Genomic DNA, 14,006 nt, shown 5'->3' with positions numbered 1-14,006 from the left:
TGCATCTTCCATCCCACATCTTTGACATCTAGAGTCCTCACGCAGGCCATATTTGTGTAGGCGTTTAGGGGTGTGGTAGGTATCTAATGTGTATGAGCCTTAGGTTCCCGTTCGGTGGTAGTATTTCAGCAATCGTGCCTGTTGCACTCCATTCTTCATCAGTTGGTGGCTCTTCCAAGCACAGATTCCATTTCTGAATCGCTTTACCCGCAGTATCTCCTATTTCAGCTTGCAATGCAGTGTACAACCTAGACACTAGGTGCCTAGGGTTAGACGAAGTGATGAGCAGTTGCAGTGTCAGTAGAATGTCGGGTTCTGCTGGGTAGGTGGGATAGTGTGACCTTAGTGCACACTGTAGTCTATAGTACGTAAATTGTATATATGCCAGGTCGTCCAATTTTTTAACTGTACCCTCATGATGTAAATCCCCTAGTGTGTCAAATCCCACTTGTTAAAGTAGTTCCATTCCCACTTTCTCTTGCGTAACCGATAATGCCGGATGATAGTGCAGTGGCATTTCCGGTACATAAAGCGGTTGTTTGTCCACTTTTCTTGCTATTATCTGCCATGCTGCCGATGTAGCATCCACTGTATTAATATCGTTTTTGTGTAATGGCGGCCTTACATGTGTCAGAACTGTATCTAGTGGTATTGGGAGGGCGTCTCCTTCTTCTACCGCTACATGTGTGAGGAATGGGATGGGGTGATACCAAAAGTGTGCATATTGTGCTTGCGCGCATAGATAGTACAGTAGAAAATCAGGGACCTTAAAGCCCCCCTTTTGCATACGGCAACGTCAGTGTGTGGAGGTCCATTCTAGCCATCTTTCCTGCCCAAATCAATTTTAGGGTTGCCGATTTTCATCACTTGAAACACAGGCTTATGTGGTTTTATCGGGATATTATTAAACAGCTAGAGTAGTTTTGGTAGCAGCACCATTTTAACTATTCGCTATCCTATCCGCCATAGATAATGGCAATTGTATCCACCTATGTATTTTCTGCTCCAGTCCAGCTAATACTCTGCCGTAATTCGTATGGATCACCTCTTCAGGATCTGTATGGAACCATACTCCCAAGTATCTTACTGGGTCCGTTTGCCAGTCTAGGGGGTAATCTAGTTGGAAGGGAAGAGTGCTATCAGTGAAGGGTACGATCGTGGATTTCGTCCAGTTAATATTAAGCCCAGAGTGGTATCCAAATTTGACAAATTCCCTTAGGAGCAGGTTTAAATTTACTCTTGGATCTCTTACATACAGCAGCACATCATCCCCATAAAGCGAGATGTGAAGCGGTCTTTGGGGGAACTGCAATGCCGAGTGATGATATTCCTGTCTAATTTTGCATGCTAGAGGTTCTATTGATATGGCAAATAAGAGGGGGGAGAGTGGGCATCCTTGCCGTGTGCCCCTTTCTATAGCTATGGGGTCTGAGACATATTTGTTAACTCTAATTCGTGCTATAGGGTTCGTATAGAGGAGCGCCACCCATTGCAGGAACATTGGTGGGAAACCCATTCTACTCAATATCGTGCGCAGATATATCCAAGCAATGGTGTCAAACGCTTTTGCAGCGTCTAATAGTACCGCTGCCGCTTTTGTCTCTGGGGTCAAGTAGTGAGACTGTGCAAACAGAGTTCTCGTGTTATGGGAAGTCGATCTAGTGGGGATAAAACCTGATTGGTCTGGAAGAATTAATCTCGTCATTAAAACTTGCAGTCTCGTTGCCAGGATCTTAGAGAGTATTTTGGTGTCAACATTGATAAGCGATAGGGGCCTGTAAGAGTCGCACATCGCCAGCTACTTGTCCGGTTTCAACAGCGCTATAATCATAGCCTCCCGCAGGGAAGCCGGCAGTGTACCTTTCTCATGTGCATCACCCAGCATAGCCACCACATGGGGGGCCAGCAAGTCCACAAAGGCTTTATAAAATTCCCCCGTGAACCCGTCCGGACCAGGTGCCTTGCCATTCGGTAGTGCCTTTATTATCTCTGTCACCTGCTCTACTGTGACTGGTTGGGAGAGGTATTTCCTCTGAGCATCTGACAACCAAGCCAGTGCTACCGTGTCACAGTATTGCGCTATTTTATCAGCCGGAGCGGTCGTGTCAGCTTCATATAGCTTACCAAATGTATGCCGGAATGCCTCTAATATGCCCTTCGTGTCATGCTGCAGCACCCCATTTTTATCTCCCACTGCCTCTACCACTTGTGGCGGTTCTGCACGCAAATTTTAGCTGCTAGTGTAGCCCCGGGTCTTCCTGCCTCCCCGTATCTTCTTGCTATTTGTCGTTTGTGCACATAATTTAGTTCCTCTTCTCCAGTTGTTTGATATTCAGTCAGCTCAAGGCAAATTTTACCCAATATGCCCGGGTCTTGTGACTCAGCATATTCTAATTCCAGTCTCCTTAAGGCAGCTTCTCTTTTCTCCATTTGCTGTCTTAGGTCTTTTAAGATACCTGCATTAGTGCTAATACAGACCCCTCTGATTGTGGCCTTAAAGGCCTCCCACAGGAGTCCTGGGTCGTCTGTAGTAGCCGCATTCAGTTCAAAATAATCCGTTATTGGTTTACTGATCGTGTTACTATAACATGGGTCTTGTAAGGCTTTCTCGTTGAAGCGCCAACTGAACGGGTGAGCATATAGTTAGGCAACATAAGTGTAAGCAGCACCGGATTGTGGTCAGAGAGCGTCCTAGGTAGGTGGGTGGCTTCCACCATCCATTGTAACACCTCCGGTGACCCAAGCCAGTAATCTATCCGTGACCAGCTGCCATAAGCCCCCGTCGTGTGTGTAGCCTCACTTTTGTGTGGATTTTTTATTCGCCATAGATCCACTAGGTGCCTATCTATCATTATGTCTTGTAGTGTTTGCAACGCTTTTTTGTGTGTCTCTGTCGATGCCTTTGATCTGTCAATATCGTCATGTAGAGCCATGTTGAAGTCTCACTGGAATATCTGGCAGTTCAGACAGTTTCGTCCAGATAGTGCTATAAAATTGAGGGTCGTCTACATTTAGGGCATAAACGTTCAGTAGGTTGAGTCTATGTCCCCTGAGGACGCCCGTGACAATTACATACCTCCCTTCACTATCTGTATGCACTTGTTCCATTTTAAAATTCAACCCGCGGCGTATCAATACAAGTACCCCTCTGAAATACGATGAGTAGGCTGCACTATATGATGCTTCCGCCCACCTAATACCAATGCGTGTCTGTGCATGTGGATCAATGTGCGTCTCTTGAAGATAGGCTATGTCAATGTGCAAGCGTGTTAGGTATGCCAGTATTTGCCTAATTTTCTTGGGTTTTTTTAAGCCACGTACATTCCAGGTTAATAGCTTTAAATTACCGGCGTGTTTGTTCACCATCATATCTTCTCTCTAATACTAGCATTTGCAAAGTGTGAACAGCAGTCTGGGATGTGATATGTGACATCTTTAGCATATACAACGTATAACTCAGTACATTTCTCCCTTGGAGTTTGGCAGTGCTTCTCAAATACAGTTCTACAAACCAATTTCCCCCCCCCCCGCCCACTTCAGCACCCCAATCATGCCAAAGACATGCCCTAGGTTTAACAACAAACTAAACCGTATCATTGTAGGGGGACACCCTATGGGGGGGGGTCCGCTTGGGTTACACGACTGCATCCAACATAGTGGATGTGGCTAGAGTACCGTGTGTAGAGCAGGTATACCTGTGATCATAGACAGTTATGCCTCATACCCATGGGTGTCCACAGCACCATCGCATTGCATTTCCCACCTATATACCTCCCGTGATAAACAGCTCAGGTCAAAATCAGACATTTTTTTTTGAAGGGCTATCATTGGCCCGTGCAGGGTATCTAATCAGTACACCCCTCAATCTCTACATTTCCCAGTCAGTTTGTTATCAGCTGCACTTCCCAGAAATGGGTATACTACGTTACCACTCTTCACCGATGTTTTTTTTTTTTCCCCAGTCAGCCCGGGCACTGTGCGATATGACATCATCTCACCACCGCGGCACTCGCCGCCAGCCATCACAGCAAGAAACAGTCTAGCAATATTCTGCACAGTCCTCGCTGCACATAGTGATGGGTACTCAATGTTCAACGCACCAGCGAGATGATTGTAGTTCAATCCTCCATCCGACAGTTTATTCCCTTCATCACGCAAGGCATAATTGTTAGTCTTGCACCCTGTACTTACCATGTCGTGGGCAAGATCGTTACCAATATAGCTCTATTCCCGTTTTCTCCTTTGACTCAGTTGGAGTCATGATTCTGCTCCTGACACCTTTGTTCCCTTTGACGTTGTCCCAGCCGTTTAATATAGTCGTTCGCTTCCTTGGGAGTTTGGCATATCACTGATTTACCATCTTTGGTTATTTTTAACCTAGCTGGGTAGAGCATCGCATAGGTGATGTCCATCTCTCTTAATTTCTGTTTCGCCGATGTGAATTCCTTCCGCGCCATCTGTACATTTATGGTGAAGTCCGGGTAGAATTGTAGCTTGTTACCCTGATGCTCAATCTCTTGTTTTTCTCTTGCCATTTTCAGTATAACGTCCCTATCTCTATAGTTGAGTAGCCGTGCCACTACTGGGCGTGGAGGGGCTCCTGGTTTCGGTCTCGGCGCCAGCGTTCTGTGTGCACGCTCGACAATAAACACTGTGGACAGTTGTTCAGTCCCAAAGATCGTTCTCAGCAAGTCCTCCACATACGATTCCATCTTCCCAGTGTTGGTCGATTGAGGAACCCCCGCTATGCATATATTATTGCGGCGGGATCTCGCCTCCAACTCCTGACTTGTTTTTAATGACCTCCAACACTCTGTCCATCTCGGAGCATTTCTGTGTCGTCGCGTGCGATTCATCTTCTACAGCTGACAACCATGTTTCGGCTTCTTCTAGTCGCTCCCCATGTTTGTCGAGTTTCGCAGCCATGTTATCGACTCTCTGCGTGATGGAATCCAGTTTACTATGCACGTCTTGTAAGCTTTTGTGGATGGCTCTCAGGGTTGATTCCATGGCATTTTGCGCCTCCGCGTCTGTGTCCGTGTCAGCGTCCGCTGGCGTCGTGGCCCCTTTTGTAGCTTTTTTTTATTGTCGAAGGACAGTTTTGTTTGTACCTTCTCCGGTTTACCCATGTTGCCGGACAATTAGTGAACAGCCATCTCCCACTACTGTACGTTGGGGCGAGCGCGGGGGCTGTTTCTAAGCACTGCACACTTCACAAACTCCGCTATTACACTCCTAGCCCAGACGTTCGCGTAGCAGCGCTGCCTTGCAATCAGAGCGTTTCACTTACTTACAGTCCAGCACGTGTTGCAGTACACCATTGGCCGGCCATGTTCAACTATGTGTTTTATTCGAAAGTTGCTCCGTTGGGAGTTGTGCCAGAATGCCCTCCCAAAATCGCAGCTCCAATCCCCGCGGCAGAGCCCGGTAACGTCTTGCGCGGGATGCAATTTATCTATGGGAGCCGTATATTTACTGCGAACCTGCGCCGTCGTTAATTGCTCCACTGCCCCATTCGCTCCTTTTCGGAACGTTGCCAGCCTCGATAATGTCCTCTGCCAACTATCAGACACCTCACCGCTGGGGCTTGCTCTGCATGCGCCGTGTCTTCCCCCGCAATGTCTCTCAGCCGGTCGCCTCCACCTCTGCTTACCGCCACCGGTCACTAGTCGCGCTGTCTCTTCCGCACTCTACCAGCCGACGGGCGCCGCCATCTTGTGTCGCCAGGTCATTCACCGTCACAGTGTAGATGCACCCTGAGGAACTCGGTTCACCAGCTGACCGAAGGTATCGAGCTGTACTTGTAGCACGCTCAACAGCAGATGAGAAGTAGAGCCGCGGCAGCGCTGGGGTCTCGTCAATATTGCACGGGCAGCGCAGATTACAATGACGTGCGGTTAATTTTCACCACAGTAACCCCGCCAGTTAATTACGTGCTGCTACGCAGTATGTCGCCTCACAGACACAAGGCACACAGACCGCCAGGTCCTACCATGTTGTATAATGCCTCCCGATATTGATTTGCATTCTCCCGCACCGCATTTCTTCTCAGGCGGAGAGGTCGGCTGATCACTCCTCCCCTTGATTTTATGGGGCCGCCATCTTGGCCGAAGTCGATCTCCAGCTACTCGGGTTTCAGGGGTTTCTGAGGGTTAGTATGTGGGCATCGTGATCTGAGAGGACGCGGCCTAGGTAATCGGAGTGTTGAATTTTAGGGACTATTGTTGCTCACAGAGAAATCTGTCCAGTCTCACCCATGGGTTGTGTGGGATGGAGTGGAACGAGTGCAGTTTTGTTTGTGGTTGTTGTACTCTCTATGCATCCACGAGCGCCCAGTGTGTGACCCATGTTTGATAATGCTCTGTTTATTGTGGACGGACAGTGTGCAGGTGGGGGGGGGGGGTTATCTATCCAGGGTGAGGTTCAGCACACAATTATAGTCATCCCTAATATCCATGGGATGGATGTGTATTGGGCTAGGACTCCTGTGAGGGGATCCCAAAACTTTCCTGCGCGGTCTTTGGGGCATGCCCAAGAGTATTGGTTGCATGTTCAAGAGTCCCTCCACAAGAACGTACCTCCCCTCTTTATCCCCTGGCCTCCTGAGTTCTTGAAAAGGGGTCCCGGGCCTGACTCAGATCATTGCGCCTCTTGCGTAACCAGAGTATGGTGTGGCACACAAGGTTTCTTTCCATCTATTTCGCAACCTTTCTAGCTCCTGTGCAGTTGAATGTCTCTTGTAGTAGAGCTATCTGTGCGCCTTGCCGTTTGATATAGGAGACTATGCTGGGTGTTTGCATGCCTCTGACATTTAGTGTTAAGAGGCTCATAACAATGGTCCTAGTCCTGTTAGCCATTTTACGGTTTCTGTAAGGTCTGAGGTTCTGTCACCACTAGTGTTTGTTTTCCAAATGTGTTTTACGCTTTGCTGTGAGTGAGTTGAAAAATGTTACTTGGACTCTTCTTAAGGTTAAGTTGAAGGTTGTGTGGTGCATTACAGACCTTATCGCATCAAAACAGTTCTATTGTTTGAAAGTGTCTGCAGTTTGTGGGGTCACCTCCGGCGGGGTGACCGAACCTTCCCTGGAGGTATTAGTGTCATCAACTTCTTTTTCTGAGGAAAAGATATGGGTCCCTCTTTCTCCATCTTAACTCCCCGTGGTTGGGCCTAATTCTGCAGCTGCCTGCAAGGCTTTCTGGTGCTCTGTGATTATTTGCTCAAGGCTTGGGGGGCTCCTCGTAGGCCTCCCTTTTCAAGGCTCAGGCTGTGTTGATCCAGATTGTTTGTTCCCCTATCCGGACCACTTGCGAAGAAGGCAGCCTGCAGATCTGGGAGATTAGTAGCTTGCAGTCATGGGGGCCGAGATTTTACAGTCAGTCAGCCAGCGTGGTCCGGCAGATCGCAGCCGAGCATAGGGTGTTAGAGGTGGCCAATTTCCAAAATTAAACCAGCAGAGCACTCCTCAGCAGTTCAAAAGCGGTTATTAGTCGTTTTCAGCCATGGATGGCGCCGAATGTGACGGATAATAGGTGGATTCTTAACTTGACCAGCAGAGTGGCACTAAGGCACAGTCATCTTGCTCCGGGCTCGCTAGCGCCCCCTTCTTCAGATTATTTACAACATGATGCTTGCCTAATGAGTAACTGCAACACAACTGGATGTAAAGGGTTGGTGACGCAAGCAAAAATAAACCTGCAGGATTAAGCTCTTTTTAAAAGTGGTGTTGATGTACAACGCATTCCCAGCAGTCTGTTATTTTGCAGTGTTTATTATACGGTTCATTATTGAGTGAACAACTATACTGCAGCCTCATTCAAATATTGGGTACTTGTATATGCAAGACGCTGCATGTCAGATTTTCTAGAGGAAATGCATGTAAAACAGACTTACGGCTGGCTTTATGGGATGGAGCAAATGGAAGTGAGCAGATAGAAGAATGGGTCCCTACATTGATTGGCTGCTCCCAACCATGTGCATTGAACTAGTGTTGGCATGTAACATATGGGGGAGTTGAGGATGTCTATCCTCTTACTCCCCACCCCTTTGACCATTATAGTCATGTGTACTTTACTGTTGCTTTTCTGACTAACCCACTCAAAATCATCTTTTTTAAGTTCTGTACATCATATCTTATTGGTGTTCCCTTAACTTTTAAACCAACATAACACTTCTCAATTATTAGTTCTATAAATAAATAAGTAAAAAAGGAAGACTTCCAGCGCGTCAATTCCCAAAATGTATTGAAATAAGGAAAGGGTTAAGGATGTGGGATCAAGGTTTTGTGATCTACAGTTATAGTGTTGTGTATAGGGGTTATGTGATAGGTTTCAGGGTGCAGAAATCAAAGTTTACGGATCTAGGATGTAGATTTGAGGGTTGGGGCATATAACTATGGGTTTGCAGTTAAGGGTTTATAGTATATAATGTATGGGTTAAGGGTTGTTGTGGAGAGTATGGGATTAGGGGTACACAATGAATAATTTTGTTCTTGTGTTAGGGTTTGAGGTACAGCGTTAATGATATGGGGTTCGGGTTAAAAGACTAGGATAAACGGTTATCAACACAGGATTAGATATGTTTAAGGGTATATTGCGTACAGTTAAGGGTATAGCGTTTGGGCGACAGGAGTATAGAGCTTAACAGTGAAGGCTATAGTATTAAGCCCTGTGATTATATTTATTTAGTGTCCAAGTTGGAAATGTTTTATTTAAGGTCTCTTGATGGTTAATTTTAGCCGATTTGTCCTGAATTTATTTCTGTTAAACACACTTGGATTTCAGTAATGCCGTTCAGTATTAAGAGGCAGCTACTTCTGTTTCTCAGTTTAAAAATGGAATTAACAGGACATATGTCGGTTCATATTTAAAAAATACTTGGTTACTTCATGACCATCATTCACACCCTTCTTCAATCATGTTAGTCTCAGTTTAGGATTCTTTCCGAATAAATTGTGTTCAGTATATACTGTCATCAAGACTGTGCAGGCATATTTATGTCTTCATTTTTTTTCTTCTGGAAACAGGAACAGTCCTCATTAGAAGCAACAATGGACAACTGATGCTGGTGTCTCAACAGGCTCTAGCCCGAGCTCAAGCCCAGTTCCAGAGTAGCCCAAGTCCACGACTGGTAGGAACTGCAGAGGCCCCTAAAGTAAGATAATGTACTATACAAGTATTGTGAAAAAATTGCATTTTAGATGCCATACTTGTGAAAAGATCACTTCTGGGATAATTATGTCAACAAGAGAGATTGTGTGTGCTTTGCTTCCTTCTAAATGTATACATTTCCATTTAAAAATAATTAAAAACTTAGCATCACATTTCAGAGCTAGTTTTACTTTTCTGTTTGTAAATATTTAGGTGCACAATCCACTTATTTTTACTAACCGCACCCCGTACTCTGTTCCTTCGCTGTCAACTGTACGGAGGCTCTGTAGTGAAAGTATTACTTTCAAAGTTGTTTTACACATTGAATCTTGCACGAAATAGCGGCTGACTAATGCAAAATAATAGTTAAGCAGTGGCTGCTTATAAGAAACCCTTCAGTGGCTGTAGTCCTCATTGGAATTAAGATGTTGATCTCGGCTTAATTCCTTTTCTTTGCTTCGAAGACAGTCTCTAGATCATTTTGGAAAATTATCGCCATGTGAAATTATCGGACAATGTAATTTGCTGCTCAATAGTATTATGCCATCATATCGTGAGTACCCAGCTGCTTTCTCACACTTTTCCCCAAACTGTTTGAGGAACATGGGTCCTCTGGCTTACCGATGTGTCATCTCCCAAGTAATGTGATTCTTCACTTTGTTGACATCCGCGATTGTATTTCTCAATAACCAACAAAATAAGGAAAAAAGTATTTAGTCACTATAGCTTCATTCTTCTGAAGCAACGTCTAAACCATTAATCTAATAGCTGGTTGCAAATCTGGTTCCTTTGTGCAAACTAGATGACACATGTAGCGCCATAATACTGCTATGTTTGGGAAGGTTGCAGGAAGGTTGTATGATAGAGGCACGACTGGATAAACCACGCATGCCTCTACCTCGCAGCCTAATCCACAAACGTGTCATAACCACGGATTCCTTTACAACAAAATTATATGTGGTAAAGGCATGCATGGTAAAGGCATGAATGGTAAAGGGGTATGCATGGCTAAGGTCGCACCCCCCTCTCCCCACCCGAAGCTACAAACTCCCCCACCCGAGGCCCAAATACCCCTACCCAACCCCCACGCTGTCCATAACCTTAAACACTACCTCAACCCCCTCCCACCCCCTTGTGCTCTCCCTACAACTACCCCAGCCACTACCCATAGACAAACCCCTGTTTTAAAAAAACACCGAGCCCTCCCCCGCCTAATAACGACTTCAACCCTAAAAACTACCCTGGCTACCCATTCCCTTCATCTGCCCTGAGGCCTAAAACCCTTACCCAGCCCAAGCCCTAGCACTAAAAAAACTACCCCGCCCTCCCCTAAGCCCTAAAAATTACCCCGACTACCCAGTCCCCACAGCCTGTCCTGAGGCCGAATACCCTAACCCCTTATTTAAAAAGAATTACCCGACCCTCTCCCAGCCCTGAAAACAAGCCCCACCTACCCTCAGCCCTGAAAACTAGCCCGACCTACCCCCTGCCCTGAAAACTAGCCCGACCTACCCCCTGCCCTGAAAACTAGCCCAACCCAGCCCTGAAAACTAGCCCGACCCAGCCCACAAAACTACCCACACCCACCCCAGAACCCTACCCGAACCACCCCCAGCTCACAAAAGAACCCCCAGAACTACAGCCCAGCCCCACGTAGCTCACGGTATATATCTTCCTGCTTCCGTCCAATGCAGCTAGACCTCGCATAGCCTTAATCACGCATAAGCGTGGTTTAGCTTGCGGAGTCGGAATACTCGTGGTTTAGACTGTGATGTTCCGACTGTTCCCCCATGGGGGAATGGCCTTGTCATAGCTATAAGTCTGCTGTGAAGTGGGGCATGATTGAAGATGCTTTTAAGTTAAGTCAATGTTGACGTCAGTGAATGACTAAGTGAACTACCTTGTTCTGCCAAATAATTTTCTACGCGTTTTGGCTTTGTATGCAAATACTGTAATAATTGATGATCTTAAAAACTTACCTCAGAAATGTTGGTCCATCCCCATGCTTAAGTAGCACCATTAGCTAAACCAGCTGAGAAACTGATATTCGTATTCTTTGACTAGTCGCACAGATGCCTAGTATAAGGGAGAAGTAGTCCTGGTAAAAGAGAAAATGTGCACGGCATATAACAAACGTCCTGGAAGTGCAACATAAAAACAAATTTGTGCAACTTTAAGCAGCGATCGTGTATCCTCTTTTTAGGAATGAGGAAACACATTATTATCAACTGTTTATTCTTAATAATTGACGGAGACGTCGACTATTCCTTATTCTAGATTTTGAATCCTATAATTCTAATGCCTACCTTTAGATGGTTGTATCAGGATTGGTGCTCAGGAGGCTCTGCAGGTGCAAAGAAGGCTTTTCTTTACATTTAAATGTGTGTTTTAATATTTTTAAATAACTTAGATTACGTTTTTCTCTTATGTTAAAGATTGTGGGGAATAATGTTCTGACAAAAGTATCCTCCCCATCGCCCACTCCTCCAGGAAACATTGTGTCCTCCACTGTTCAAAGAACATCAGTTACACAGGTAATCCCACTTGCCTTTTGGCAGGTTTTGATGCTTAAAATCTGCCCGTTGATTTATTTTCTTAATGGAAATATGAAAGAGTAGCTTGATATGTCATGCACTATTTAAATTACAATACTTTGCTTTTTGGTATCAAGCTCTAATCGAGAACGCATTCTGTGTGAATCAAGGTTATATTATCCCTAAGATTGGCAGTGATAACCTAGCCTTTGATCTGCCTAGAAGTTCTATGCTGGTGCAGATACCTTACCTTCATTAATACAGCCCAGATGTATCTAATCCTTGTGTTGGCCTCTTTGCTTGTGTAGAATTGGTATGTCTATAGACTTGGGATAACTCTTCGCTGCTCCATCCATAAATGGATAACTCTCAATATTGGTTTATTTAACTGAATAAGTATAAGCACTGAAGCAAAAGTTATGTTCGAGGCATATGAGCTGTAGATTGCACACTATGTATAGATGGCCACCTAGTGTTGGGCCCGGATGTTTGCAGTTTGTTTTTCTTGTAGAAAGTCTTTGGAAGTCACGAGATAGGTGACTCCTCCTTTGGGTGATACTGCGCCTGGGCATCGGCTCCATCCCCAGATTGTTTTTTTTCCGACCACCGCGCTCGGATGTGGTTCCAGCGCTCCTTGTTGGAACTGATTACCTTGATGCGCAATCCTCACCGGCTTCAAGAAACTACTCTCGAAAGCATTTTCCAGTCAACACTACTCTTCAAGACCAAGAACGTCAATTCCGGTCGTCGACTACGGCCTTCGGGCCTAACTAGGCCTCGACTCCAGCTAATGGAAAGGACGCCATTTAAAATGTGTCCTCGATGTGGGTTGAAGTTTCCCCACACCGACCTCCACGAGGTCTGTAACCTCTGCCTCTCTCCGGAGCACGAGGCCAAGGACTGTTCAGCCTGTGCCTCCTTCCGCTCCAAAAAGTTTATCCGGGACCGAAGAGCCAGAAGAACAATGCCTCGATCTTCAGCATAGATTCCGGATGACCTCTTCCAGGAAGGCGTCGACTTCCCAGAACAGCACGACATCGACAGCAACTCAGAGGCAGAAGATTCTGATGTTGAAGACGTGACTCCAGCGCAGCGGGTCATAAGTAAGACAGTCGACCCGACCCTCCCTCGACACACACTAAAAAGGCTACGGTCACGCCCTTGGGCTCGGGTGCACACCGTGACACTACTTCGACGGCCCCACCTTTGGGCTCGGCCAAGAAGTTAATAAAGCCTTCGGGCGACTCGGGCTCGAGTCGACCCCCACTCGGTGCCAGCCCACACTCACCGGCACCGAAGAAACCATATAGTACCGCACCGAAGCCATCGGTGCCGAAACACTCAGTTCCCTTAGCACCCAAAACAACTTCGGAGCCACACAAAGCTTCCGACCCCAAGAAAGCACCGGAGCCGAAGCACACATCGGAGCCGAAAAAAGTATCAGATGCGGAAAAACCCATGGAACCGAAAAAGACTTCGAAACCGGAAAAGACCCCCATTAAAGATAAGAGGTCGAAAGAAGCCGCTACGGCGCCAAAACAAGCTTCCATGCCGAAAGGTCACATTCCTGAAAGAGACTTGTTTACTCCACACCCAATGCAAAAGACTCTCATAAAAGATCCCAAGACTGGTCGATTGACGTTATCAAAGAAACAACCATCAGAGGCACCAGCTCCGGCTCCAAAGAAGGACATTGCTACCTCACCTATGCATGTGCCTTCCCCGTCTCCTGCACCCAATCCCTCCCCCCCATATTTCACCACCTCACCCCCCTACACCATCTAGCACACATGATGGTAATGGGGACGACATATCAGATACAGGGGCTAACCCAGAGGAGCCATATTTTCCCCAGCCTCGCCAGACCCATGGGACAACTATAATACACCAGACGTTCCAAATGTACCTCAAGATGACATATACCCCTCTAGGCCTTCACCGCCAGAAGACACTATGGGGTTTAATCAGTTACTGCTTAGAGCAGCACAATACCATGGGGTACACATGCACTCCGATGCAGTAGAGGAGGACTTCCTGCTAGACACATTTGACACCGCACAAAGGTCCTCAGCAATTTTACCAATGCTCAAAGGCGTGGTTAAACATGCCTCTGATGTCTTTAAAGACCCAGTCAGAACTCGGGTCATAAACCCAAGAGTTGAGAAAAAATATAAAGCTGTACCATCTGACCCAGCATATATAAAGGGACCAGTTCCCCTAGACTCTCTAGTCGTATCTAACGCACGTAAGAGAGCTACCTCTCAAACATCAGGTGAAGCTCCCCCACCATACAAGGAGTCTAAACTCCTTGACGCGTCGGGGAAA

General features: G+C 46.3%; 1 protein-coding gene across 2 annotated transcripts in view; it reads left to right on the top strand.

Annotated features, from left to right (window-relative positions):
* Positions 1-14,006, top strand: part of TAF4B (TATA-box binding protein associated factor 4b) — a 309,374-nt gene that overhangs the window by 19,213 nt on the left and 276,155 nt on the right. Inside the window, exons 2-3 of one of the 2 annotated variants that reach the window (XM_078687389.1) lie at positions 9,024-9,151; positions 11,583-11,681. In XM_078687389.1, the coding sequence (XP_078543515.1) occupies positions 9,024-9,151; positions 11,583-11,681 (227 nt within the window). The remainder of the gene's footprint in view (positions 1-9,023; positions 9,152-11,582; positions 11,682-14,006) is intronic. The other variant, XM_078687390.1, reaches the window with a different exon arrangement.

This window comes from Lissotriton helveticus, chromosome 4_1, assembly GCF_964261635.1.
Source record: "Lissotriton helveticus chromosome 4_1, aLisHel1.1, whole genome shotgun sequence".
Classification (NCBI taxonomy): domain Eukaryota; kingdom Metazoa; phylum Chordata; class Amphibia; order Caudata; family Salamandridae; genus Lissotriton; species Lissotriton helveticus.
Note: the sequence above shows the minus strand (reverse complement) of the source record. Positions and strands in the feature narration are given on the sequence as shown.